The sequence below is a fragment of the Gopherus evgoodei genome, chromosome 8 (assembly GCF_007399415.2).
Source record: "Gopherus evgoodei ecotype Sinaloan lineage chromosome 8, rGopEvg1_v1.p, whole genome shotgun sequence".
Taxonomy (NCBI): Eukaryota; Metazoa; Chordata; order Testudines; family Testudinidae; genus Gopherus; species Gopherus evgoodei.
The window spans coordinates 38,270,716-38,298,592 of NC_044329.1; the positions used below are offsets into that span (position 1 = coordinate 38,270,716).

General features: G+C 42.9%; 3 protein-coding genes across 6 annotated transcripts in view; all 3 read left to right on the top strand.

The window, feature by feature from the left end:
• LOC115656387 (protocadherin alpha-C2-like) overlaps positions 1 to 27,877 on the top strand; it is a 302,084-nt gene that overhangs the window by 90,926 nt on the left and 183,281 nt on the right. The window contains exon 1 of one of the 4 annotated variants that reach the window (XM_030573039.1): positions 790 to 3,269. The exons of the other annotated variants lie outside the window; for them this stretch is intronic. Within the exon in view, the coding sequence (XP_030428899.1) occupies positions 897 to 3,269 (2,373 nt within the window). The 5' untranslated portion in view covers positions 790 to 896. Of the gene's footprint in view, positions 1 to 789; positions 3,270 to 27,877 lie in introns of those variants that run through there. 4 annotated transcript variants of the gene reach the window in all.
• On the top strand, positions 15,998 to 18,470 carry LOC115656091 (protocadherin alpha-6-like). Its single transcript, XM_030572384.1, is given in 2 exon segments — positions 15,998 to 18,337; positions 18,339 to 18,470. Coding segments are annotated over 2 exon segments (2,370 nt in total). The 5' UTR covers positions 15,998 to 16,099.
• Positions 24,848 to 27,877, top strand: part of LOC115656093 (protocadherin alpha-3-like) — a 54,540-nt gene continuing 51,510 nt past the window's right edge. Inside the window, 1 exon segment of the mRNA XM_030572387.1 lies at positions 24,848 to 27,304. Coding sequence (XP_030428247.1) covers positions 24,929 to 27,304 — 2,376 coding nt within the window. The 5' untranslated portion in view covers positions 24,848 to 24,928.

Here is a 27,877-nt window from a genome sequence, read left to right on the forward strand (position 1 = left end):
GAATACAATTGAAGATATTCGTTCTAACCTTCAAATGCCAAATGGCCCGTGATTACCTCAGATATTGTCTGTCCCCTTCTCCTGATATGATGCCACATCAATTGAGATCAGCCTAGGATCTTGAACCAACAATATCCTGGTTTCAGTAGGAGACCTAGCAGGTCATTCATATATACATTTCACATATTAAGACATGTGGTCATAGCTGAGATATCTCAGAATTATTTTCCACTTCCAGCGAAGTTTATTATATCTTATGTTTCAAGCTACTAACATTTTGCCGTTATAAAAAAAAGGGGACATGGTTGTTAAATAGCAAGCGTTATCGGGTAATTATGAGTATGTGTCTTTGCGAATATGCGCGGGGTAAGCGTCATATATTTATGGTGCAATGGTTATTTAAAAAGCAATTAATCCGTTTCAGATTTGAATATAGAGACAATATATACCAAATTTACAAAATATTCGATGTATATAAAAATAGGACAAAATAGAAAGCGTTTATTTCAATAGCAGGCTAATGATAAAAGGAACTAATGGAAAATAGCCAGCGGTATAGTTAATGGGTTAGTAAAATCTAAGAAACATTTCTGAATCAAGAAAAATAGTTACTGAGATTTAGAAAAATTGAAAGGCATGATTTGCAATTGTACTTACACATTTAGTCACAAGGTGCCGCTGTCTCCTAAAGAGACATTCCAGAAAGAAAGAAAGACACAGCTCCTCCCCCAGAAGCCCTGAAAATCCTCCCTCTCAGCGCGTCAGGCGGGCTCCCGGACGTGTCAGGCTTGGATTAAATTAAACTGCTTTCAAAGCGCATCTTCCTCATTCACTGGAGTCTGCTGGTCCTTCGGTTAAATCGCTGATTCATAAACCGGCACCGCCCTGTGTCCGCGATGGCTTTTCTCCGGCGAGACTCCCTGGTAACCAGGCAGCTGCTGCGGCTGGTTCTGTTGCACACGGCCTGGGAGGTGGGCAGCGCCCAGGTCCGTTATTCCGTGCCGGAGGAATCCAAACACGGCACCTTTGTGGGCCGCCTGGCCCAGGACCTGGGGCTAGAGATGGCGGAGCTGGTGTCTCGGATGTTCCGGATGGTCTCCAGCGGCAGGAGAGACTATTTTGAGGTAAATTTGCAGAGCGGCGTTTTGTTTGTGAATTCGCGACTAGACAGGGAAGAGCTGTGCGGCCAGAGCCCCCTGTGCGCCATTGACCTGGAGGTGATAGTGGACAAACCCCTGAGGATATTTCACGTGGAAGTGGAGATACAGGATATAAATGACAATGCTCCTGTGTTCCCCGTAAATGAAAAATATCTCAGTATTGCTGAATCGAGACTGCCCGACTCGCGCTTCCCACTAGAGGGCGCGTCAGACGCAGATATTGGCACAAGCTCTCTGTTAACCTATAAACTCAGCCCAAGTGAACATTTCACACTCAATGTTAAATCAAATGATGCCAACAAGAAATCCTTATTGCTGGTGCTAAAGAAACCTCTGGATAGAGAGGAAACCCCTGTATATCGTTTATTACTCACGGCCACTGATGGGGGCAAACCGGAGCTCACCGGCACAGTTCAGCTGGTGATCACGGTGCTGGATGTGAATGATAACGCGCCTGTATTTAATCAGTCCGTTTATAAGACCCGATTGTTCGAAAATGCAGCTAACGGGACATTAGTCATTAAACTCAACGCCACAGATTTGGATGAAGGAAGTAATAAGGATGTTTCATATATTTGTAGCAGTTTCGTTCCTCCCACTGGAGGAGATATGTTTAGTGTAGATCCAAACACAGGAGAGGTCAGAGTCAAAAACCGTTTGGATTTCGAAGAAATTAATGTATATGACATTCAAGTTGAGGCAAAAGATAAAGGTAATCCACCATTGTCAGGACACTGCAACATTGAGTTAGAGGTTTTAGACGTGAACGATAACGCCCCTGAGCTGGCCGTGACTTCCCTTTCCCTGCCGGTGCCGGAGGACGCTCCCCCGGGGACAGTGGTGGCTCTTATTAGCGTCTCTGACCGAGACTCGGGAGACAACGGCAAAGTCACCTGCTCCATCCCCCCGAACCTGCCCTTTCGGCTCGTCTCCACCTTTAAGAATTATCACTCGCTGGTGCTGGCGGAGGCCGTGGATCGGGAGCGAGTGTCTGAATATAAGATCGTGGTGACAGCCAGAGACGAGGGGGCCCCGTCTCTCTCGGCCAGCAGCAGCATTTTGGTGGCGATCTCGGATGTGAACGATAACGCCCCTGCTTTCCCTCGGCCGGTTTACACGGTGTTTGTGAGGGAAAACAACCCGCCCGGGGCCCATCTCTTGACCGTGTCGGCCTCGGACCCGGACCTGCGGGAAAACGCCTTTGTGAGCTACTCGGTGGTGGAGCGAAGTGTGGGAGAGCAGCCCCTGTCCAGCTACATCTCGGTGCACTCGGAGAGCGGGCACATCTATGCCCTGCAGCCCTTGGACTACGAGGAGCTGCAAGTGCTGCAGTTCCAGGTGAGCGCGAGGGACGCCGGGTTGCCGTCGCTGTGCGGGAACGTGACTGTGCAGCTCTTTGTCCTGGATGCAAATGACAACGCTCCCGCAGTGTCCCCGGCTGGCTCGGTCCGCGGCTCGCCAGGGCCCGAGCTGGTTCCGCTGTCGGCCGGGGCAGGGCACGTGGTGGGCAAGATCCGAGCGGTGGATGCGGATTCCGGCTACAACGCGTGGCTTCGCTACGAAGTGCAGGAGCCCGGGGCTGCGGGGCCTTTCCGGGTGGGTGTGTACAGCGGGGAGATCAGCACGACGCGGGCCTTGGAGGAGGCGGACGGCCCCAGCCAGAGACTCGTGATCCTGGTGAAGGACCATGGGGAGCCGTCGCTGTCCGCGACAGCCACTGTCATCCTGTCCCTGGTGGAGAGTCCCCAGGCTGTGAAATGGGACTCGAGGCCAAGGGGCGGGAGCGAAGGGCCCTTGGTTGACATGAACGTGTCTTTAATGATCGCCATTTGCTCTGTGTCCGGGCTGTTTGTGCTGGTGATTGTCGTGTACGTTGGGCTGAGATGCCACCCGGGTCCGGAAGTGATGTGCGGGCCTGGGAAAGCCACCGTGGTGTGCGCGAGCGAAGTGGGGAGTTGGTCCTATTCCCAGCACCAGAGCCGGAACTTGTGTGTAGGGGAAGGCACCGCCAAGAATGATCTCATGATTTTCAGCCCCAACTTTCCTAACTCTACAGAGAATGAGGACAAAGAGAAACATCAGGAGATGACGCCGAATCTCCGTGCAACGGTTAGTGATGTCCTATTTTTTTTAGATCGATTACAACATCCTTTTATTATAGCAGATCTTTAAAGGCATTTTATTGATCAATCATCTCATTTTCATTTTGTGAAATAGGAACAATAGTAATAATTTCATACGAATCATCTTTTTATCGGTTTCTTCACATACTTTTAAATGGGTTTGTGTGTGTAATCCTTCTGCGAGGTGGAGCCAGCAGCAAGGAGGGCTGGGTTTAGTGTCTAGGGGTTCCTTTTCAACAATACAACACAGAACCAGCTGGAGCCCCTACCCAGTGACCTGGAACAATTACACACCACCCCCTGGCAGCCTGTAAGAGCCAATAGCTCCCTTCTCACAAGCACAGATTCTGAGTTTAGCAAAAACTTTTAATGATAGGAAGGAATTAACTCAGCATTAATTTGGGAAAACACCACAGCTAGGGTTCATAAACACAAACCATGAGGAAAAGACTCACCCCCAAGTAAGCTGGGCAGTGTCCTTTCCCCCTCAGGTTCTTAAGTCCAGAAGCCCCTCTAACATGCCTGTCCCTTCTCTGTACACCACTCATGCTGTCCTGGGCCACTGCAGCCCCAGAGTTCAGAGGTTCATCCACAGAGTTCACCTCCCACACTGTGTGGAAGTCAGGGCAGGGTAAGGAGGCACCCTACATGCTGCACTGCTCAGGCTCTTGCTCATCACCCCAATGGCTGATTGCCATGCCTTTGCAGGGCTCTGCCCTAGCCCTCTCCAGCAGCTTCTCTGCTGGCCGCTTGCCACACCTCTCTACCAGCCTCCCTGCTGGCTGCTTGCCACACCTCTCCACCAGCCACCCTGCTTGTCATGCCTCTCTGAGCCAGTTGCCCACTCATCAAGATGTTTTCAGGGCTGTCCCCCACTTAACACAGCTCTCAGTTATTGCAGCTTTTAGTGGGAGAGCCTCACTCCTGGTGCATACTGGGCAGTCTTTTGCAATAGAGACACTGTCCCAAAGTAGGTCTAATACTTAGACCTAGGTATCAGTGATTTCAGCTCTGTAGCCTGTAAGAAGAGTCCCAGTTGAGTCTAAAGTAGCTCTTTTGTTATATTATGGAGAAAGAAAGGATGAAATGGTATCTAGGATCCTGAAACAGGACTCGCACCCCCATCTACAAATACTTGTTCTCTCCTCACCTCTCCTCCCATTGGGCTTTAGAACCCATGTCCCCTGCCTTGCGAGTGCTGTCCAGTTGAGGGTGAGTCCCTCCATTGGGGTATGCCAGGTTCAGTTCTGCTGCCCTTTGTTCACACAACAAGGATAACAACCCTTTATTACTCCTGCCCTAATAACAAGGAGACTGGGGATCCAGCACCAGCCACAAGTGATCATTTGGGCAAACAGTCTCATCATGCTGAGCACCTAGGCAGGGTGGGTGTGTCCATGCAAATGAGATCAGCTTCTGAAGTCTTTTTCCGCAGCTCACTACTAGATGTCAGGGGGGAGCTCATCCAGACTCTGCTTACAGTTGCATACCCAGAAGGAAAATAATTGGGATAGAATTATTTTCTATGCATTAAAATCTTATGTTAAATAATATTGTTCTTGATGTACTTTGAGTTGTGCAGTTTTAGGGTTGTCCAAAAGAATTTTATCTAGAGATTTGCTTCTAATTGGTCGTTATCCTTATCGTTTATATTTCCTAATGGAAGGCTTGATTTCTACATATGAATTTTTATACTTCTTTGTTTGTAGAATGAAAACTGCAGAATTTATGTCCCCATTTGCGCTCTGCATTATTATAAAACCTTCTCTTGGAGTAAAACACTTTTATTTGCTTGGGGAATTATAATAACAATTGCTAGTTTATCTTTTGATTCTCATTAGTTATGACCATCGATAGCCCTACGCTTTACTTAAATAAATAACATTTTTAACTTAGATAACAAAATCTATCTGAAGATGCCGAACTACTTTAGAAAAATGTTAATTAAGATTCTGATTCCACTCCCGGAAATCAAGGGCTAACCTCTCATTGACTTCAGTGATGAAGCCTACCAAAAGCCCTGTGGGTTAGATAGGACTGTCCCCATTTGTAGGTGAGATATTCATATAGGGAAGTGAAATAAATTGCCCGTGGTCATACCAGAAGTGTGTGACTAAGGAGGGGATAGAAACCTGACCTCCTGCCTCCCACCCTTCCTCCTTAATCACAAAGGTGCCTATCCTACTCCCTTTAAAATCAGAGAAAAAACTTAACTTGTTTCCCCTGTGAACAGAATGGGCAAAAGACCATTGTGTCTTTGGGTCTCTTCTTGAAACTGGATTATTTTATTGGTCCGTTAATTTAATCTTTGTATGGGCATATAATACATTTTTTTCCTCAAAATGCAGCATGGAAATGGGTTTACAAGATGTGGAAATAATAATTATGTTCTTTTCTGAGCCCTAAAGTGTTCTGTTATATATTGTAACTAAAATAGTAGTTCACTGAAGCTCTGCCAGCCACAGAAATATCTAACTAAACACTCCTTTTAAAACTTAATTTAAAAATTACTAGTCTTTGCTGAGAAGAAATATCAATAGCATTTTTGTATTAAGAATGAAGTGTTATTCATACAAAATACTGGTTTGTAATAACTACTCTTCACTCAAGAAAGCCTCAAGAACTGTTGTTCACTCAAGGCACTCTCCTTCACATACGATGGATGCTTTTATCTTATTTTAAATATATTGTGCTATTAATAGTTGTAAAACAGACTGCCATCCCCTTGGAAGCAAAAATGTTAATCTACCCCGTCCTAGTAACAGAAACTAGTTAACTTAATGGAGAGGAGGAAGCATCTTGTCAAAAGTAGGTGTAAACATTGTGTACTGCCGTGGAATTTTTTTCTTGGATTTTGTTTCACTCTTGAACATCGATTTATATGAGAATTGTTATTAATCATAACTTTATGTAGGAAAGTATATTGTTACTTTTACCTTATTTTCTCTGATACTGCAAAAGTTGCTTGCAGATTCTAGTTTCCAAGTTTTAACTTTGTTTTCCAATATTGGATTATAGAATATAAGATAATTTAAAACTGTATTATTTCTCAGAAAATTACCTTACATTATAATTTTCCCGGTTCCCTTTTCTAACAAAAGACTGTGGACAATAAAAAATTGATTTAAAACAGTTGCAAAATTTAATAATTTTTATATTCAAGTTTAGAGAATTGCAAATTGGAAAAGAAAGAAAATAAATATTAAATAATAAGGAAGATTAAAGAAAATGTGTTTAGACATTGGTCACATGATAAAATAGGTCCCATTCCCCCCTTAAACAGTAAGGATGCCGGACAGGATGAGACTTGTCTCCATCTGACAACAACATGAACATGGAATGTGGGCATGCTGAAGAGGACACAGATAGAACTTTCCACTTTCCACACTAAAGAGGGGAGTTATTAGTTTCTCTAGGTGTTTCCTGCTTGAGATAGGAACTGTCAGCTGTGCATACTTTCCTCTCAATAGGAGGAGATAGGAGTTGGCCCTGGCATTTTCCGCTTTATGGAGCCATTTTGTTGTGATGTAGTCCTTAGGCATACAGAGGACATATCCCTGTATTTCTTGTGTGTCCAAAACTTCCAGTGATTTTAGCTGAGAGAGACAAGGGGGTGAGGTAGTATCTTCTATTGGACCAACTTCTGTTGGTGAAAGGGTAAGCTCTTGAGCTTCACAGAGCTCTTGTTCAGGTTTATGGAGCTCAGTCCAACAAAAGATTACCTCACCTACCTTGTCTTCTTCATATCCTGGGACCAGCACCACTACAACAACACTGCAGACAATGATTTCAATGGGAGTTGTAGGCATACCAGGACTGAAGTTCAATGCACTAAAATTTCACAACAGAACCCTCTGCCCCACATCAGCATGATAATAAAAGAGTTCTCTAGTGACATTATCAATGAAAACAGTGCCCTCAGGTGAAAATAGTTTCTTCAGTTGTGCAGCATGTGCCAGCGGTCTACTAGGTGATCTAATAACTTGTCTGGGGCTATGATTAATTGCTCTCATATCACTTGATTCCTCTCTTATCTTGATTGTTCAGCACAGGTCACCTTGGTATGACTCGTGGGACTTAGATACCATGATGATAGCTCTTTTAGAAACAGTACTATAGACAGATAGACAAAGAGATAGATTAAGAAAGTAAATGGCTAGAGTGAAGGCAGCAGAAATGGCAATCTCAGGTGGACAAACTATGATAAACAGTTTAAATTTTAGTCAGTGGCTGTTTCTGAAATAAGACAAGGCTTCTTCACTTGTATCAGAGCATCCTCAGTGTTCTGATCAGTGGAAGTGCTCGGGGAGGAGAACAGCCTGGTAAGTTCAGGCTAGCTTCATAGATATTATCAAGTGCTTTCAGACTAAGCTTGGCTTTTTAAGAGCAGAACCATTGCTGTAGAAAAGGTTGAGGGTGCAGCAATGGGTGGTTTCTTTCTTTCTTTCTTTCTTTCTTTCTTTCTTTCTTTCTTTCTTTCTTTCTTTCTTTCTTTCTTTCTTTCTTTCTTTCTCATTCAGAGTCACTTATTCAGGTTCTAGATATACTCAGAGAGCATTGGGTTACTCCTCTATGAACAGGGTCCTTGTTACTCTTAGTTGTTGGGGGATGAGTTCCATTATTGGTGGGTATTAAAATGTCTCCCTTAGGTAAGGTAGGATGCTAGCACCTTCTAGAAAGCAGTTGTTAGGCTTCTGGTCAGGATGCCATTGCTTGATGATGATAATCACATTTATTATTTGCATCTGCTAATTGCCCTTTTACTAATACATGGTATCATGACCATGGAGTGGTTCATGATCATAAATGCCAGCCTCAGGGGAGACTTTAAAAAACAGGGCAGACACCCCAAACTGGTTGTGTGTTCTATCACTATATTTCAGCAGTCCAGTAACATTCATTTTCACTTGAGGTGCATTATTAATATTTTATACTAAATGTAATGCTTAACTGCTAAAATAGATGCTTACAATTTTTTTATGAGAGGGTGTATCACCTCATGACATGGCTAGATATTTCCCATCACCTTGTACATGTTGGTTTAATTAGAACATCTTTATTACATATTGTCATTCTGACCTTATCTTTTAGAAGGATGTAACCGTGTCTTAGTGGGTCACAACTGAGAATGCGACATTCAGGACTATCAAGACTAATTCCCCACTCTGGCACTTTGAGTGCAGAAGGCCTGCAAGGACTCTAAAAATTAATACTGGCCACTCCAGGCTTGTATTAAACTCCCAAGGTTACAGCTTTTCTCTGATCTTGGATGGGTAGATGCTGCCACCACCCAAGTGCAAAACCCCTTTGATCACCCAGGAAGGCACACTTGGGAATTTCTTCCCGTGGGGTACCCTCAAGCCCTTTCACCCCCCCACCCCGGGGAAGAGCCGAGAAAGAAAAAAAATCAGCTGTTGCCACCATCTAATTAAACAACATGTACACCAACCTCTTAAGACACAAAAATCCGATTCTGTTCTCAAAAGGTAAATTATATTAATTAAAAAAGAGAAGAAAATACATCTGGGAACTTATGCTTTTTCAAGATGAAAAAAAAACCAACTGCAAGGATTAAGTATCAAAGATAGCTTTCCTGAGGTCCAGTTTAAAGGTTACAAGCAAAACAAAAGCACCTGGGGTTAGCACAGAGAAGTCCACAAGCCATAAAGAAATAAAACTAAATAAACCTAATTGCATCTTCCTAGACATTTCCAGACCTACTTACATACCTGGGGTTTCAAATGAGTAGTTTCTAGGTATGATACTGAGGATTTTTCATACCTGGCCCCAAGCTTCTTACAGCTTAACTGCTGTCCTGTCTGCCTCTCCCCGAGAGAATAATAATAGAGAGACAAAAGGGAGTCTTTGTTCAAATTTTAAAAAGTTCTAGCCTTCCCATTGGCTCTTTCGGCCAGGGGCCCACTCACTTCCTTTTACCAATGCATAGCAGAGAGACTTTTTAACCCTTTACAGGTAGAGCAATTAGAGAACAGCTACTAAGAGGTATTTCATAACTACTGACTTTCTGGGAGCTACCCCCTTCCCTTAATTTATCACAAGGACAAACTGCTGAAAAATAGGGCAGATACAGCCCAAGACTGATGGCTAATCTCCCATAGGATATATCAAACCAGCAACAAAAGTAAACTTCTGTTTCACCACACTGGCTAACAAGAAGTCAGAAAAGCAGTTTGCTTAAGCATTCCGGTCCTTGTATTACCACTGAAAACACTAAACTTATAGAGATGAGAGGCTCTTTAAAACCAATCTCTTCAAATAGAAAGTTCTTCTGATCCCAAAGGACCAGTCACACACCGAGGTCAATATATAACTTACATCTTACCCAAAAATCATGCTGATACCAATCCTTTAGTATCTAAAAGCTAAAGATTTATTCAAAAGAAAGAAAGAAAGAAAGGTGAGAGTTAAAATTGGGTAAAGGAATCAAATACATACAGTAATTGCAAAGTCCAGGCTTGTAGCAGTGATTGAATAAACTGCTGGATTAAATCAAGTCTCTGGTTGCTTCCAAATCATTGGAAGGTGCTCAGTCCATTGGTTAGAATGCTCCCATTAGTGTAGTCCAGAGGCTGAAGGAGGATAGAGGCTGGAGCAGGATAGAGGCAAAATGGAGGGGTTTCCAGAGCCATTTATATCCTCTGCCATGTGGCGGGAACCCTGTTGATTTGAACAAAAACCTCAGCACAGGTAGTGGAGAATCACGGGTGACCAGAGAGTGTTTGGAGTCACATGGGCAAGTCACATGTTCATGCCCAATTTTTCTCAGTCATTGCAGGAAGCCATTATCTATATTCTAGACAGCACGTTTACAGGACAATCCACTCAGTATAGATGGGCATCTCCCATGGTCCATTGTGAATTTAGTGTCCCTTTGATGGGCTGCTCATTTTGAATAGCCCCTCCAAGATGTGCTGGCTAGCTACTTCATGGATGTTACCCAGGAGCAAACATTTGAAATCCAGGTATACAGCCAATATTTATAACTTCAAATACAAAAATGACACATGCCTACAAATAGCATAATCAGAACCAGAAAATCATAACTTTTTAATAGACACCTCACTTGACAACCTTTGTACAAGATTTGTTGCAAATATATAACAGTGGTTGTAACAATGATCTATATGGTCCTATTTTAACCAGAGAATGTCACAAGGAGTCAGTGTGTTCCTGTTACTCATAGGGAATGTTTTTGTACCATTCTTGATATCAGGATGTTCTGGTACCACTTGATATGGGGATGTGTTTGCGTGAGTACTCTGTACCTAGCACTTCTTAGGAATGTATATTTCTGAAGTATAAGCCCTTTTCTTTCCTGACTCTGTGAGCAGGTCCTGCTTCTTGCTCACAGCTTGTCTTTGCTTTATATCAGTAAAGCTTCGATTACTATTTTAGCCTAGGACTCAGGAGTCATACCAGTCCTTTGATAGAAGATCTTATGTCTCAGGCTCTCTTTATACTACATAGTCTAAACACTAACACATCCTTACAAGTCTAACATCTATCTTGAAGAGTACTCACGTACAGGAGAACTGGTCTGGTTTCCAGCCATGAATTTGTCAGTGCTCAGTTGATGCCTACAGCCTTAGCAAGAGACAGCACCTGGTCTATCATTGTCAAACATGGAATACTCCTGGGGGAATTTTGTGCCACTGTGAATGTGCAGAATTCATATGTCCTGCAGAATTTTTTTCTCTGCAGAAAATACTCTTCTGCCCAAGAAGTGCTGCCATTCCACCTTTTACCCATCAGAGGCGGCTGTGGTGCAAAAACAGCATGAATGGTACCACAACGGCCTTTGGTGGACAAAAGCAGAACTGCAGTTCTTTTGGGGCAGAATGTATTTTCTGTGGGGAAAAAAAATTCTATCCCTGCATAGTGGCACAGAATTTCGCCAGGAGTAGAAGTTCATCACAGCACCCTGCCCGTGGAGCCAGGTTAGGACAGATAGAGGGGGCACATGGGGTTGCTGGGGTGTGAATGTCACACACTAGGATTCAGAATAGCTAGTGAGGGGACAGAGTGGGGTGCAGACTCAGGAGCTAGTGGTGTGACAGCATTGATCCAGCGGTTGAATGGGAGTGGGGGTGCAAGGCTACATGGGAACAGGGATGGGGAGCTTCAGGGACACATGGGGATGGGGGAGGAGGCTGCAGATACCCATGGGGGTGTGGGGACAGGGACAAATGTGCCTGGCTGTATGGGAGAGGCTTAGTGTCAGCCAGCATCTTCATGGGGGAGGCTCCCAAACGCCCTAAAAATCCTGCCCCCCCCAATATTCCATATTTCTCCCAGCTGCACGCAACAACCCTCCAGGTTCACTCCAGGCTCCTTTCCTTTCCCTCAGCTTCTCTGTTATCTCTGACTCCCCTAAGCCTTTGCACTGCTTCTGACAGGTCCAGGAGATACAGTTCTATATTGTAATTTAAATGGAATATGCATAGTAAGGAATCTATTTGTAAAAAAGAAATTATTAGAATCTTTTTTGTCTGTATTGTTACAGATATACTTGCTGACAGAAATTTTGAAATAAATTACCAAAATAGTTGAAATTGGCATGATTATATTGTGTTATTTTGATAAATAAAATATGCAGAATTTTAAAGTATTGTGCACAGAATTTTTAATGTTTTGGCACAGAATGTTTAATTTTTTGGCACAGAAATCCCCCAGGAGTAATGGAACTAGTTTTTCACTCAGAGTGTTATTCGACTGTGGAACTTGTTGCTACAGGATGTTGTTAAGGCCAAGAATTTAGCAAGACACAAAGACGGACTGGACTTCTAGTCAGCTAACAAAAATAATCAGAATAATAATAGTTAATGTTAAAAAGTTTTTGAAGGCATATAAAACCTCCAGCTTCAGGGTTTAAGACAATTTCTAAGGTTAGGGATTAAGATGAGAAATTTATGGAGGACAAAGCAACAAAGAGTCCTGGGGCACCTTATAGACTAACAGATGTATTGGAGCATAAGCTTTCGTGGGTGAATATCCACTTTGTCAGACGCAGTAACCCACGAAAGCTTATGCTCCAATACATCTGTTAGTCTATAAGGTGCCACAGGACTCTTTGTTGCTTTTTACAGATCCAGACTGCCCCTCTGATACATGGAGGACAAATTATCCCATCTTTTCCTATTGTCTGGTTTCTTTCACTTTTCTCTGAAGCATTTGTTATTGGCCCTGTTGGAGACAGGATGCTAGACAGGTCTGATCCAGAATTATATTTTTTGTGTTCCTGTGATCCAGCTCTTCTTGACCCCAATCAATATAGCTTTAGACTTGGATATGCTGAGGATACTGTACTTACCTTGTATATCAGTCCTCTCCTGCAATGGATGAAGATCAAGTGTCCATATTGATTATTTTTAGACAATTCTATCAGCTGCCTTTGAAAGTCTTTACAATAAGATTATTGACATGGCTGTTAACACTGGCCAGGTTGGAGAGAGAGTAGGATTTGATTGACTTAATTCCTTTTTCTGTGAAAGGATTTAGCGCTGGATGGTTTCTTATCAGCCCAAGAGGACTCGTGGATTACTATTCTTATCCCTCCTTTTCAATGTGTACATGAAGCTTTTAGGGAACATAGTGAGGCAGTTTCACCTGTGAAGGTCTTCAGATGGTTCAGTTGCTAGGAGTTATGATGCTTGGGTAACATACAGATTATTCTGGTTGGATTGGCAAAAATAATGGGAAGAAATGGCAGAAGTAGTGTCCTTTTTCTAAGACTAGAGTGTTGGATCATTTTTTGTTTCTGTGATTCATAGATCGTAGTTTCTATAGAATAGTTTAGTCCACAGTTTCTGTGGAATCTTCAGATGCTCCTAGAAATCTAGTTAGCAATGACTCAGAGTGGCTTTTGCCATTTATCCTTGGCCAGGAATTTGCATCCTTTTATTTTGGATGTGGTCTGTACCACAGTAATCCATGCTTTTATCATTTCCATATTGGATTCCTGCAATTCTTTCTACATTGGGTAACCTGCAAGACACCCAGAAACATCAGCTATTGCAGAACATAGTTGCCTGCTTGATGGTGCTTCTCACAGAGTGTGTATTATCCTCATTCTGCATTAATTGTATTAGTTTGCACTTTGCAGCTTAATTCTATGTGCAATTTAGGTTGTTGAATTTAGCCTAATAAGGTCTAAATATTTTATTTCTTAGGTATCTCAGGGACTGCCTCTTTCCTCGTACAATCAGAAGTGAAATCAGATTACCTGTCTGCTCCACTGAGATCAGTTGAGGCACCTGAACCCATAGGATCCTATTTAAAATTGGGAGGGGACTGGAAGCCAGATATTTTTAACCATGGGCCCCCTGAATCAGGTTGTGGTTGGCATTCGTGGAGCAGCTGCATATGGAATGCCACTTCTGGGCCCAAGAAACAAGCTCTGACTGGTGGGATTGCATCATAATGCAAATTTGGGACATTGAGCAGTGGCAGAACTTTTAGATGCACAAGGCCACATTCCTGGATCTGTGCACGGAGCTCACCCCAGCCCTCCAGCACATACACACCAAAGATGCCAGTGTCCGTATGCTGCTAGTCTGTGTACTGCAAAGGTGCCTGCTGAAGTTCTCACTGAGTGGCATGGGAAAGTGTCCTACCACAGAAGAAATAAGGCAGCCCTCCCTAGAAACTTTGGGCAGAGGATTGCAGAGCACCTCCATGAAAGTTTCATCAAGTTCTCTCAGGAGAGAGAGAGGGACATACCTGTGAACATAAACTAACTGCTCGATAGGTCCCCCCAGTCTTGCCTAACTTTGGATGGAAAAGCAGATAGCAGCCTTACTTCTTTTGGTTGTACCACTACCCCTTCTAGCAGAAGTATATTAATGAAAAGCCAAATGTTGTGTCCTGCTTCTTTGGGGGCGCCATCCATGTAATTGAAAATTCATCTACATACTTACCCAAGTTTCCTTCCCCTGCATCAAGTTAATCTGTGCTCAAATGGCTGAAATGGCTGTACTATGGTAGTGTCAAAAACAGGTCCTGGCATGCTGTGTAGCTGGATCCCCATGTTGCCTGTCCCTCATGCCCCTCCTCCTTTTACTTTTCCACCACCTTTTTCTCCTCACTGTACATGAGAGGCCTGTGACTCAGGCTTCTTGGAGGTATCCACGGTGCTGTGGTGTTGTCTCTGCTGAGTCTGGCATGCAGCTCTTTGTAAAAACAGCAGGTCTGCAACTTGGCATGAGATCAATTGTTGGCCTCCCCAACCTTCTGGTATGCCTGCCACAGCTCCTTGGCTTTCATGTGGCACCGCTGCTGAGCCCTGTCATAGACTTTTTCCTGCATCCCCTGATCAAGCTGCTCATAGATGTTAATGTTTCTATGGCTGGTTCAGAGTGTGACTGCACAGCCTTTTCTCCCCATTTTCCAGGTGATCCAATATCTCCTGTCTACTCCAGGCAGGAGTGCATCTGGTGCATGTTGCCGGTATGGTCAGCTGGGCAGTTGCACTCAGCAGTAGAGAGCTTGTAGGTGTGCTCACCAAGCTGGACAGTCAGGAAACAGAATTTCAAAAAATTTTCAGGGCTTTAAAGGGCAGGGGAGAGATTTCGGTCTCCATGACCACAGGCAGTGAAGTTCACAATGGTGATCAAAGCGTTCAGTGTCTGGAATTGTGGGACAGCTGCTGGAGGACTGTTAGGATCAACATAAGTAACATAGTGTCTACACATGCACTGCATTGACTTAAGTACATCATTCATGGCTCTGTGCTACAAGGGAGGTGGTGTTACTATGTCAGTGTAACAAGGTGTTTACAGTGGTGGGAGACCAACTTATGTGTAGTTGCATGCACAAATAGATAGATGTAAGCTGCCTTGCATTGACCTAACTTTGTAGTGCGGACCATGTCTTAGATTGGGAGTAGTGAATTTTGATTTGGACATTAGTTTCAGTTTGTGCAGATTTTATTCATTAATTTTGTTGAAATTAGAAAGCAAGCAAGCAAGTCCAAAACACACATATAAATTCTCACAGGTTTCACAAAACTATTGAAAAAGGTGGGAAAACTTAACCTTTTTATAGTTTTAATCAGTGAGGAATGGACAGTGTTGTCCTGGTATCTATCTTGTAAATATTAAGTCAAATTTCATAGTTAATATCTCACAGAACTATGATGCTGGTTAAAGATGGAGTGAATTTCTGACATCACCATTTACTAATAAATATTTTCCCCATGATAAATATGTGAGATTATGGAACTAGTAGAGGAGCTGTTGGAGTGAAATTGGGAGAAAAAATATTTATTTTAAATTGTGGCTTCAAAATTAAGTTTAACAGTTGATTTACTTATATGTCTGACTGGGAGGTAAGAAAATGTAAATATGATTATATGAATATTATAAAAAATTACACATTATACAATCAGTTGTCAGTCGTTCCCAAAACGATGAAAATATATTTTACTGCCTAATGCACTGATGTAAAATAAGTAAAAATTCCGTAAAGAAATTTTGTTAGCAGAGTAGTGAAAGATGAAAGTCCTGATTAAGTAGAAAGGACAATATATGGGGAAAAATCTTCGCTGTTGTATTTACACATTCTGTCACAAGGTGTCGCTGATGTCTAAAGAGACTTTTCAACAGGAAAGAAATATACAGCTCCTCCCTCAGAAGACTTGAAAACCCTGCCTGTCAACGTGTCAGGAGGGCTCTCCCGGATGTGAGAGGATTGGATTAAATAACCTGTTTTCAAAGGTACGTCATCCTCCTCATTAAGTGGACTCTGCAGTTCGCTCAGTTAAAAAACTGGTTTATAAACCCGCACCCCGTGTCCGCGATGGCTGTTTTCCGGCGAGACTCCCTGGTAACCAGGCAGCTGCTGCGGCTGGTTCTGTTGCACACGGCCTGGGAGGTGGGCAGCGGCCAGGTCCGTTATTCCGTGCCGGAGGAATCCAAACACGGCACCTTTGTGGGCCGCCTGGCCCAGGACCTGGGGCTGGAGGTGGTGGAGCTGGTGTCTCGGATGTTCCGGATGGTCTCCAGCGGCAGGAGAGACTATTTTGAGGTAAATTTGCAGAACGGCGTTTTGTTTGTGAATTCGCGACTAGACAGGGAAGAGCTGTGCGGCCAGAGCCCCCTGTGCGCCATTGACCTGGAGGTGATAGTGGACAAACCCCTGAGGATATTTCACGTGGAAGTGGAGATACAGGATATAAACGACAATGCTCCTGTTTTTTCGGTAAACGAACAAAACCTGAGTATAGCAGAATCGCTAACGCTTCCAGGTTCGCATTTCCCGCTAGAGGGCGCGTCTGACGCAGATATTGGTACAAACTCGCTGCTGACCTACAAGATCAGCTCAAGCGAACATTTCATTGTAGAAGAGAAAACGAAGGAGAAAAGCAAATCTTTAATGCTTGTGTTAAAGAAGCCTCTTGATAGGGAGAAAATCCCTGCGCATCATTTATTACTCACCGCTATTGATGGGGGCAAACCGGAGCTCACCGGCACAGTTCATCTGGTGATCACTGTGCTGGATGCCAATGACAATGCCCCTGTATTTAATCAATCTGTTTATCAAATCAGATTATTGGAAAATGCAGCTAATGGGACTTTAGTCATAAAACTCAACGCCACTGACATGGATGAAGGAATTAATAAGAATATTTCCTATTCGTTTACCAACCATGTTCCTCCAAAAATAAGAAAAGTTTTCAGCATAGAACAAAATAGTGGAGAAATCAGCGTTAAAGGAAATATAGATTTTGAAGATATTAATCTGTTTGAAATTCAAGTTGAGGCAAAGGATAAGGGGAATCCACCGTTAGTGGGACACTGCAAAGTTTTGATAGACGTTTTGGACGTGAATGATAACGCCCCGGAGCTGGCTGTGACTTCCCTTTCCCTGCCGGTGCCGGAGGATGCTCCTCCGGGGACAGTGGTGGCTCTTATTAGCGTCTCTGACCGGGACTCGGGAGACAACGGCAAAGTCACCTGCTCCATCCCCCCGAACCTGCCCTTTGGGCTTGTCTCCACCTTTAAGAATTATCACTCGCTGGTGCTGGCGGAGGCCGTGGATCGGGAGCGAGTGTCTGAATATAAGATCGTGGTGACAGCCAGAGACGAAGGGGCCCCGTCTCTCTTGGCCAGCAGCAGCATTTTGGTGGCGATCTCGGATGTGAACGATAACGCTCCCGCTTTCCCTCAGCCCGTTTACACGGTGTTTGTGAAGGAAAACAACCCGCCCGGGGCCCATCTCTTGACCGTGTCGGCCTCGGACCCGGACCTGCGGGAAAACGCCTTTGTGAGCTACTCGGTGGTGGAGCGAAGTGTGGGAGAGCAGCCCCTGTCCAGCTACATCTCGGTGCACTCGGAGAGCGGGCACATCTATGCCCTGCAGCCCTTGGACTACGAAGAGCTGCAAGTGCTGCAGTTCCAGGTGAGCGCGAGGGACGCCGGGTTGCCGTCGCTGTGCGGGAACGTGACTGTGCAGCTGTTTGTCCTGGATGCAAATGACAACGCGCCTGCAGTGTCCCTGGCTGGCTCGGTCCGCGGCTCGCCAGGGCCCGAGCTGGTTCCGCTGTCGGCCGGCGCAGGGCACGTGGTGGGCAAGATCCGAGCGGTGGATGCGGATTCCGGCTACAACGCGTGGCTCCGCTACGAAGTGCAGGAGCCCGGGGCTGCGGGGCCTTTCCGGGTGGGTGTGTACAGCGGGGAGATCAGCACGACACGGGCCTTGGAAGAGACGGACGGGCCCAGCCAGAGACTCGTGATCCTGGTGAAGGACCATGGGGAGCCGTCGCTGTCCGCGACAGCCACTGTCATCCTGTCCCTGGTGGAGAGTCCCCAGGCTGTGAAATGGGACTCGAGGCCAAGGGGCGGGAGCGAAGGGCCCTTGGTTGACATGAACGTGTCTTTAATGATCGCCATTTGCTCTGTGTCCGGGCTGTTTGTGCTGGTGATTGTCGTGTACGTTGGCCTGAGATGCCACCCGGGTCCGGAAGTGATGTGCGAGCCTGGGAAAGCCACGGTGGTGTCCTCGAGCGAGTTGGGGAGTTGGTCCTATTCCCAGCGCGAGAGCCGGAACTTGTGTGTAGGGGAAGGCACCGCCAAGAATGATCTCATGGTTTTCAGCCCCAACTTCCGTTACTGTACAGAGAACGGGGCAAAGGAGACACCCAATCTGTGCGGCACGGTTGGTTAAATAATATTTCTCGCCACAATACATTGTTTCCAGTGTCTCACTGAGGATTATTTTAAAGTAGTTAGTAGTGATTCTCCAATGAATTTATATTTTTGTAAAATGTGTGTTTGAATGACGAATTATGAATCTTTTTAGCGATCCAACTTTCCGTGTGTTGCTTTTGGGTGTGTACTTCGGATACTGTTTTTTAAACATAAGTGGCTTTTTTAGTAGCATTCGAATGAAATTCGAAACATGTCAGTTAGAATGGATTAAAGCCAAAGGATATAATATTATGCATGTAAATTTGCAATTGTATTGGCTATCGTTTGCCCTTTTTTTAGTAGCACCATCTGCGCTGTTAATTCCATGAGAAACACTATTTTTTTTATGAAGAAGAAATAAATAGCCATGATCTGGTGGTAGCATCCGTTTTCTTTGCCTGGAGAGTATTCCTCCAAGAATTACTTCCTTATAATTTTTGTTATTAGACATGGCTCTTTATATACTTCTTGACTGATAGTTTCCATTGATGATGAGGACACCGTGAAGAACAATACTTTGGAATGGTTTAATACGTTCCATCTGAAGAAGCCAAAACATCTTAAAGCATTAGGATGAGTTAAAATGTAACGCTTTATTCCGGCTTTATTCCCGCTTTATTCCCACTGAAAACCTATTATAATTGAATCTTAAAGCTTCAAAATTGGGTTGAAGTGGGAGATGACTGGTGAACAGTCTGGGTGCTGGCTCTGAATTACTCCTAACCATGCCACCACAACTTATATGCAATTATCCCCTTACTTCTGTGGGAAAACTGAGACCCAGAGCAGTGAAGTGAGGTGTCCAAGGATACAGAAACACAGTGTAGAATTCATGGCTGCCAGTCTTGCTTCTTGCCTAGAAAATCATTTTTCCTTTCCTTGGATCTCCTCTGAAATTTGGTGATTCCAATTTTCCTTTATCATTTTCTCTCCCGCTTATTACATGTTATTTGTTCTCTTTTAAATGCAGTTCAGAAGTGTTTACCAATTTTTTTTGACTTTTTATGCTGGTCTTTTTTAGATCATCAACCTAAAGCACTCTAGTATGAAATCTCTTTCAAGATTCCAGAGAATCTAGGGAAGCATCCAAATGAATGTAATGATATACCCATATTTTAAAATTTTCTGTTTCTAAAGTATTCTTTATGGCTTTCAGGATAAACCAGTAGATACATCTTAGTGAGAAATACCTGGGTGTACCTCTTATCAAAAAGGTATAGGATTTTATTTTAGGGCTATTGATTAATTGCAGTTAACTCATGCGATTAACTCAAAAAAATTAATCACACTGTTAAACAACAGAATACCAATTGAAATTTATTAAATATTTTGGATGTTTTTCTACATTTTCATATATATTATATTCTGTGTTGTAATTTAAATCAAAGTGTATATTATTTTTATTACAAATGTTTGCACTGTAAAAATGATAACCAAAACAAATAGTATTTTTCAATTCACCTCATACAAGTACTGAAGTGCAATCTTTGTTGTGAAAGTGCAACTTACAAATGTCGATTTTTTTGTTTCATAACTGCACTGAAAAACAAAACAATGTAAAACTTCAGAGCCTACAAGTCCACACAGTCCTACTTCTTGTTCAGCCAATTGTTAAGACAAAACGGGGTTGTTTACATTTACAGGAAACAATGCTTCCCTCTTCTTATTTATAATGTCACCCGAAAGTGAGAACAGGCATTTGCATGGCAGGTTTGTAGCTGGCATTGCAAGATATTTACATGCCAGATGTGCTAAACATTTGTATGCCCCTTTATGCTTCAGCCACCATTCCAGAGGACATGCTTTCATGCTGATGACGCCCATTAAAAATAATGCATTAATTAAATTTGTGACTGAACTCCTTGGGAGAGAATTGTATGTCCCCTCTTCTGATTTGCCTGCATTCTGCCATATATTTAATGGTATAGCAATCTTGGATGATGACCCAGCACATATAGTTCATTTTAAGAACACTTTCACTGCAGATTTGACAAAACTCAAAAAACATACCAATGTGAGATTTCTCAAGATAGTCACAGCACTCGACCCAAGATTTAAGAATCTGAAGTGCCTTCCAAAATCTGAGAGGGATGAGGTGTGGATCATGCTTTCAAAAGTCTTAAAAAAGCAACACTCTGATGTGGAAACTACAGAGTCTGCACCACCATAAAAGAAAATCTACCTTCTGCTGGTGGCATGTGACTCAGATGATGAAAATTAACATGCGTTGGTCTGCACTGCTTTGGGTTGTTATCAAGCAGAACCCATTATCAGCATGGACACATGTCTTCTGAAATGGTAGTTGAAGGCTGAGACATATGAATCTTTAGTGCATCTGGCATGTAAATATCTTGCGATTCTGGCTATAACAGTGCCATGTGAATGACTGTTCTCACTTTCAGGTGACATTGTAAAAAAGAAGAGAGTAGCATTAGTTCCTGAAAATGTAAACAAACCTGTTTGTCTGAGTGACTGGCTGAACAAGAAGTAGGACTGAGTGAACTAGCAGGCTCTAAAATTTTACATTGTTTTATTTTTGAATGCAGTTTTTTTGTATATAATTCTAAATCTATAAATTTAACTTTCACCATAAAGAGATTACACTACAGTACTTGTATTAGATTAATTGAAAAATACTATTTAAAATATTTCTTTTGGTTTTTTTTTACAGTGCAAGTACTTGTAATAAAAAAAATAAAGTGAGCCCTGTACACTTTGTAATCTGTGTTTTAATTGAAATCAATATATTTGAAAATGTAGAAAATACTCAAAAATATTTAAATAAATGGTATTCTATTATTGTTTAACAGTGCAATTAATCGCAATTAATTTTTAAAATCTCTTGACAGCCCTATTTTATGTTATTTATTATTTTATAATAGATCAATTTAGATTTTATAATAGATCAATTTTTGTTTACCAGTGTGTTTTTAGCTTTTACATTGATTTTATTACTTGGAAATTCTCCATTTCCTAATAATACACAAGTAAATAACTGAATGAGTGTGTGTCTTCGAGAATCTTACAAAATACCATTCATTATGATGAACTGCTTCTTTTGGATTTTATTTAAAAATGAACAATGGTTATTTAACTTCCTTTCTATGAGTCATTTCCAGCTTTTGGTTTTCAGATTCCATTTCGGTTTCTTTTTCAATAGCAATGGATTCTGGAACATGGAAAATAATGCAGTTTTACAACCTTTAAAAAAGAATTACAGTAACTTATTTTTATACCTTCATTTCTACAGAAAGTCAACAAGTAACTACTAAGAGTGAGAGATCCTGTGCTTAGAGAACTAAGAGTTGTTTTAGGAGGAAATAGTTACAGAATGCATCTCGTTTTGCCTAGTAAATTTAACAGAATTACAAAGTGGAAAAGATACTACATTAGAAAATAAATAAAAATAGTGAAGAGAACATCTTAATATATTTATCCTGTTATTTTTTCCCTTTGTATGCAGGGAACATTTTTTGGGTGGTGTGTAGCTAGCTAGCTGTGACTTCGAACAGTTTTTCGATACACAATATGACTGATTTAATTTGTGCCGTTAGTAAGCATGATATACATTGGAAGATAATCCTGTATTTCTGATAACTTTATTGGCATGTGACTGAAATAACAAAAAAAAAAAATGTACTGACATAGTGACTATATATACCCTAACTATCCGCCAGGAGGAGACAGACAGCTGTACAAACGTCTTCCATTTTCAAATATATTGATTTCAATTAAAACACAGAATACAAAGTGTACAGGGCTCACTTTATTTTTTTTATTACAAGTACTTGCACTGTAAAAAAAATCAAAATAAATATTTTAAATAGTATTTTTCAACTCATCTAATACAAGTACTGTAGTGTAATCTATCGTGGAAGTTAAATTTACAGATTTAGAATTATGTACAAAAAAACTGCATTCAAAAATAAAACAATGTAAAAGGAGGAGTTATCAATCTCCTCGGGTGTCTCCTGCTAGGAAGAGGAGTTGACCAGCTGACCTGTCTTTCCTGTCACCAAGAGTGGATGAAAGTTGGTGCCAATACCTTCAACATGGGAGAAGCCATTCTAATGTGCTGACTTATTTGAGCATTAAATAGGTCTGTTCCCGCCTTCTTTGTACATCCCAAGCTTCTAATAGACAAATGTAAAGCAAAACAAATCGCACATGGGTGCAGTAGATTATAGTGCATACAAAAATGCAAAAGGGAAAGAAATAGTCACTGTCTCAAATAATATCAATTTTAAAAAATGCTGTCATATAAAATAAGTTTATAGTATCGCCTTAGCCTTTGGTTCTAGTAACATAGCCCAAGACCAAAACTAGTCTTCTACTATTTTACTGATATTGCCTATAATTATTATTATATATATATACAGCAAAGTATTTACAAACACTGTAGTTAAGTTGCCTAAACATTTGCGTTCTCAATGGCCTTTTCCAGTTGCTTATAACCTGCTCTAACTTTTACCTTTTTAGTTTAAATTGCAGGTTTAGTCAAAGTAGAGAGCAAAAGATAGTTACAACGGATTGTTTTTACATAAAAACAGAGTAAAATCTGTTATTTTCCTTAAATATGTAACATTTCTGAAAACAGCTCTAGTGCCTAAATAAGTGGTTTGTAAAAACTTTAAAGTAGGGGGGCATATGTGGTTTTCAGTGATCTGTTGAAGTGGGTTTGAGATTTGCTGACTTTAAAAAGGATTGGGAAACATACTTTGACCGTATGCACTGGTTGCTGTTTTCTTTCTAATGATCTCCTGATGTTCCGTTCGCATTGTGTAAATGTGTGCATGTAACTGATACTTTCTGTTTTAGTATCCGGTATCACTTATGTTCTACTGGCTCCCGACGTGCATGTGTAAGAAAGTTAAGAAGAATTTAACATTTAATATTAAGTGTCTATGTAATGTGGTCTGCGAAAGTGTGGCCGATAAAGATAGGGCTGTAAAGGAGCCCTGCATAGTCCCACGTGAAATCTGAAGCTATGTAGTAATGAGGCTATAGCCATACCTCATTATGTACGTTCTAATCTATGTATTGTGTGATACAGGACTCCAGATAAGCCCTAGTTTTAGAGAGTGCACATATTGTACAGGCCAAGGCATTTCATTTCTGCCTAAAAACAGAATGGAAGTTATTTGTTTTTGTCAATTTTATTTTTGAAAAATGTAGGAAATTCCATTAAAACAATGTTGAAGAACACTAAGATTGCAAAAGAAAGCACTCAGAAATCGGGAAATGCCAACATTCAGGTTTCTAACACATCGATAACTGTGCTCATCTATGCATATGCATTAAAATGCGGTCTTTAATTAAATACTTCGATTGGTTTCTTCTGCAGTTTAAAAAGGTTGTAAAGTGAATGAGGAAGAAGTCCAGAAAAAAATCGCCTTCACTTTGTGTAGAATAATAATCTGCAGGTAAGGCAGAGAGTAACTGGCAAAACAATAAGAATAAAAATAAATATTAAACAGCTCCCATATTTACTGAGTGCCACGTTTCCTCTGCACTGATGTAAATAAACATTTAGGCACTTGTGGAAAACCAGCTCAAGGGCAATGCACAATTTAAGTAATTTAAGCCTTCAAAATAAAACTATGCTTCTATACACAGAATTTCACCTTGAATGACGTAATTAAAGAAGCCAGCCCAACCAACCAATCAACTAACGTTGTAATAAAATAATAATGGCAGAATCTACGTGAATATTCACAAGGGAGAAGAATTTGGTGTTTCCTGAGATTTGAACGCTTTCCTTTCAAACCTCCATGTTCTTTCAATATTTTGTGGTCTGTCCGAGTCGGAGATAACGGTAGCTACGTATCTCTTATAAGATAAATATAAGATATAGATATATTAAGATGTAGATGCGTGTGTGTCAGTGGAAGTGCATTAGAAGGTAGTGCAAGATCAAATGATGAAATCTTTAAAGATCTGAAAGGGAAACGATTAAAACACCTTTCTAAATGTAAGGAACCCCAGACTTCTTTTGGTGGTTCAGCTATAGAGGCAAGATTATAATATTTCTGTCTGTTGCCAAATATTATTTCCTATCATGAGCACGGAACAAAATAAAGTTCGAAGGGATCTCTTCCGTGATAACTTGGCGGGCGGAGGGAATGGGGGAGGAAGAGAAGATGAGAAAACCGTATGCTTGAACTCTCTGGATTAAAGAAGACTTACTTGGAAGTTATAAACTACGGAAAGGTCTGAAACACAAGGTGTCGCTGTCGGCTAAAAAGACACTTAAACAGGAGAAAACACACAACTCCTCCTTCAGAAGCTCTGAAAATCCAGCCTTTCAGCGCATCAGGCAGACTCCCGGATGTAACAACTGAATTTAATTAAACTGTTTTCAAACCTGCAACGCATCCTCCTCATTGCCTGGATTCTGCGCGTTCGCTCAGTGAAAACGCTGATTTCTAAGTAGTCCGCGATGGCTGTTTTCCGGCGAGACTCCCTGGTAACCAGGCAGCTGCTGCGGCTGGTTCTGTTGCACACGGCCTGGGAGGTGGGCAGCGGCCAGGTCCGTTATTCCGTGCCGGAGGAATCCAAACACGGCACCTTTGTCGGCCGCCTGGCCCAGGACCTGGGGCTGGAGGTGGTGGAGCTGGTGTCTCGGATGTTCCGGATGGTCTCCAGCGGCAGGAGAGACTATTTTGAGGTAAATTTGCAGAGCGGCGTTTTGTTTGTGAATTCGCGACTAGACAGGGAAGAGCTGTGCGGCCAGAGCCCCCTGTGCGCCATTGACCTGGAGGTGATAGTGGACAAACCCCTGAGGATATTTCACGTGGAAGTGGAGATACAGGATATAAACGACAATGCTCCTGTTTTTTCGGTAAACGAACAAAACCTGAGTATAGCAGAATCACTAACGCTTCCAGGTTCGCATTTCCCTCTAGAGGGCGCGTCTGACGCAGATGTTGGCACAAACTCTCTGCTAACCTATAAACTGAGTCCAAATGAATATTTCACTTTAGATTTGCAAAAGAACGACGAACACAGTGATGGTTTAGTCCTTGTATTAAAGAAATCCCTCGACAGAGAGGATACGCCTGTTCATTATTTCTTACTTACTGCTACCGATGGGGGCAAACCGGAGCTCACCGGCACAGTTCAGCTAGTGATCACGGTGCTGGATGTGAATGATAACGCGCCTGTATTTAATCAGTCCGTTTATAAGACCCGATTGTTCGAAAATGCAGCTGATGGGACATTAGTCACTAAACTCGACGCCACAGATTTGGATGACGGAATTAATAAGGATATTTCATACTCCTTCAGTAGTTTTGTTCCTCTAAGTGGAAGAGATGTCTTCACAATAGAATCGAATACGGGTGAGATCCGAATTAAAGGACAATTAGATTTCGAAAAAAATAAAGTATATGATCTCCAAATTCAGGCTGACGATAAAGGTAACCTTCCTTTGTCAGGACACTGCAAAGTTTTGATAGACATTTTGGACGTTAACGATAACGCCCCGGAGCTGGCTGTGACTTCCCTTTCCCTGCCGGTGCCGGAGCACGCTTCCCCGGGGACAGTGGTAGCTCTTATTAGCGTCTCTGATCGGGACTCGGGAGACAACGGGAAAGTCACCTGCTCCATCCCCCCGAACCTGCCCTTTCGGCTCGTCTCCACCTTTAAAAATTATCACTCGCTGGTGCTGGCGGAGGCCGTGGATCGGGAGCGAGTGTCTGAATATAAGATCGTGGTGACAGCTAGAGACGAAGGGGCCCCGTCTCTCTCGGCCAGCAGCAGCATTTTGGTGGCGATCTCGGATGTGAACGATAACGCTCCCGCTTTCCCTCAGCCCGTTTACACGGTATTTGTGAAGGAAAACAACCCACCCGGGGCCCATCTCTTGACCGTGTCGGCCTCGGACCCGGACCTGCGGGAAAACGCCTTTGTGAGCTACTCGGTGGTGGAGCGAAGTGTGGGAGAGCAGCCCCTGTCCAGCTACATCTCGGTGCACTCGGAGAGCGGGCACATCTATGCCCTGCAGCCCTTGGACTACGAGGAGCTGCAAGTGCTGCAGTTCCAGGTGAGCGCGAGGGACGCCAGGTTGCCGTCGCTGTGCGGGAACGTGACTGTGCAGCTCTTTGTCCTGGATGGAAATGACAACGCGCCCGCAGTGTCCCCGGCTGGCTCGGTCCGCGGCTCGCCAGGGCCCGAGCTGGTTCCGCTGTCGGCCAGCGCAGGGCACGTGGTGGGCAAGATCCGAGCGGTGGATGCGGATTCCGGCTACAACGCGTGGCTTCGCTACGAAGTGCAGGAGCCCGGGGCTGCGGGGCCTTTCCGGGTGGGTGTGTACAGCGGGGAGATCAGCACGACGCGGGCCTTGGAGGAGGCGGACGGGCCCAGCCAGAGACTCGTGATCCTGGTGAAGGACCATGGGGAGCCGGCACTGTCCGCCACAGCCACTGTCATCCTGTCCCTGGTGGAGAGTCCCCAGGCTGTGAAATGGGACTCGAGGCCAAGGGGCGGGAGCGAAGGGCCCTTGGTTGACATGAACGTGTCTTTAATGATCGCCATTTGCTCGATGTCCGGGGTGTTTGTGCTGGTGATTGTCGTGTAGGTTGGGCTGAGATGCCACCCGGGTCCGGAAGTGATGTGCGGGCCTGGGAAAGCCACCGTGGTGTGCGCGAGCGAGGTGGGGAGTTGGTCCTATTCCCAGCGCCAGAGCCGGAACTTGTGTGTAGGGCAAGGCACCGCCAAGAATGACCTCATGGTTTTCAGCCCTAACTTTCCTAACTCTGCAGAGAACGGGGAGAAGGAGAAACAGCAAGTGATGGCGTCCAATGTCTATGGAACGGTTAGTGAAATGTTGTTGCACCTCCAGAACACTTGTAACTTCTGTGTAACTGAACACAATTTTTCTAAATATGCTAGTCGTGTCTGGATGTGGATTTTGAAGTTCTGTATGGTATTTTTAATACTAAACTACTTGTATTTTCCCCATAAATATGGTGTGTATGTAGCGAAAGTCCTGGGTATGGAATTATTCCTTCTTGCTGAGTGGCTTTGAATAGGTAATGTTTGTAGTGATTTCAGTTTGTATTAACAGAGAATATAGCAATGCATTTTTAAACTTTATTTTATCTGGGAATTCTCTTTATATTTTTCAACTCCTTAACAGTGTTCCACTAGCTTATAGATGTTTCCCAGTAATATTTTAAGGGCACTTAGAACATGTGCCTTTGAAATAACAATATTCAGACTTCATCCACAGGTGTTAATAATGTTCACATTTCTGGAAACCCATGTTCGTGTTGGATATTTAATATGAATGTTTTGACCTTTCAATACAATATAAAAAGTTGCTTTTCTCATAAGATTCACAGTTGAGATAATGAAAAATATTGGTAGTGCAGCGGCTGTGATTTAG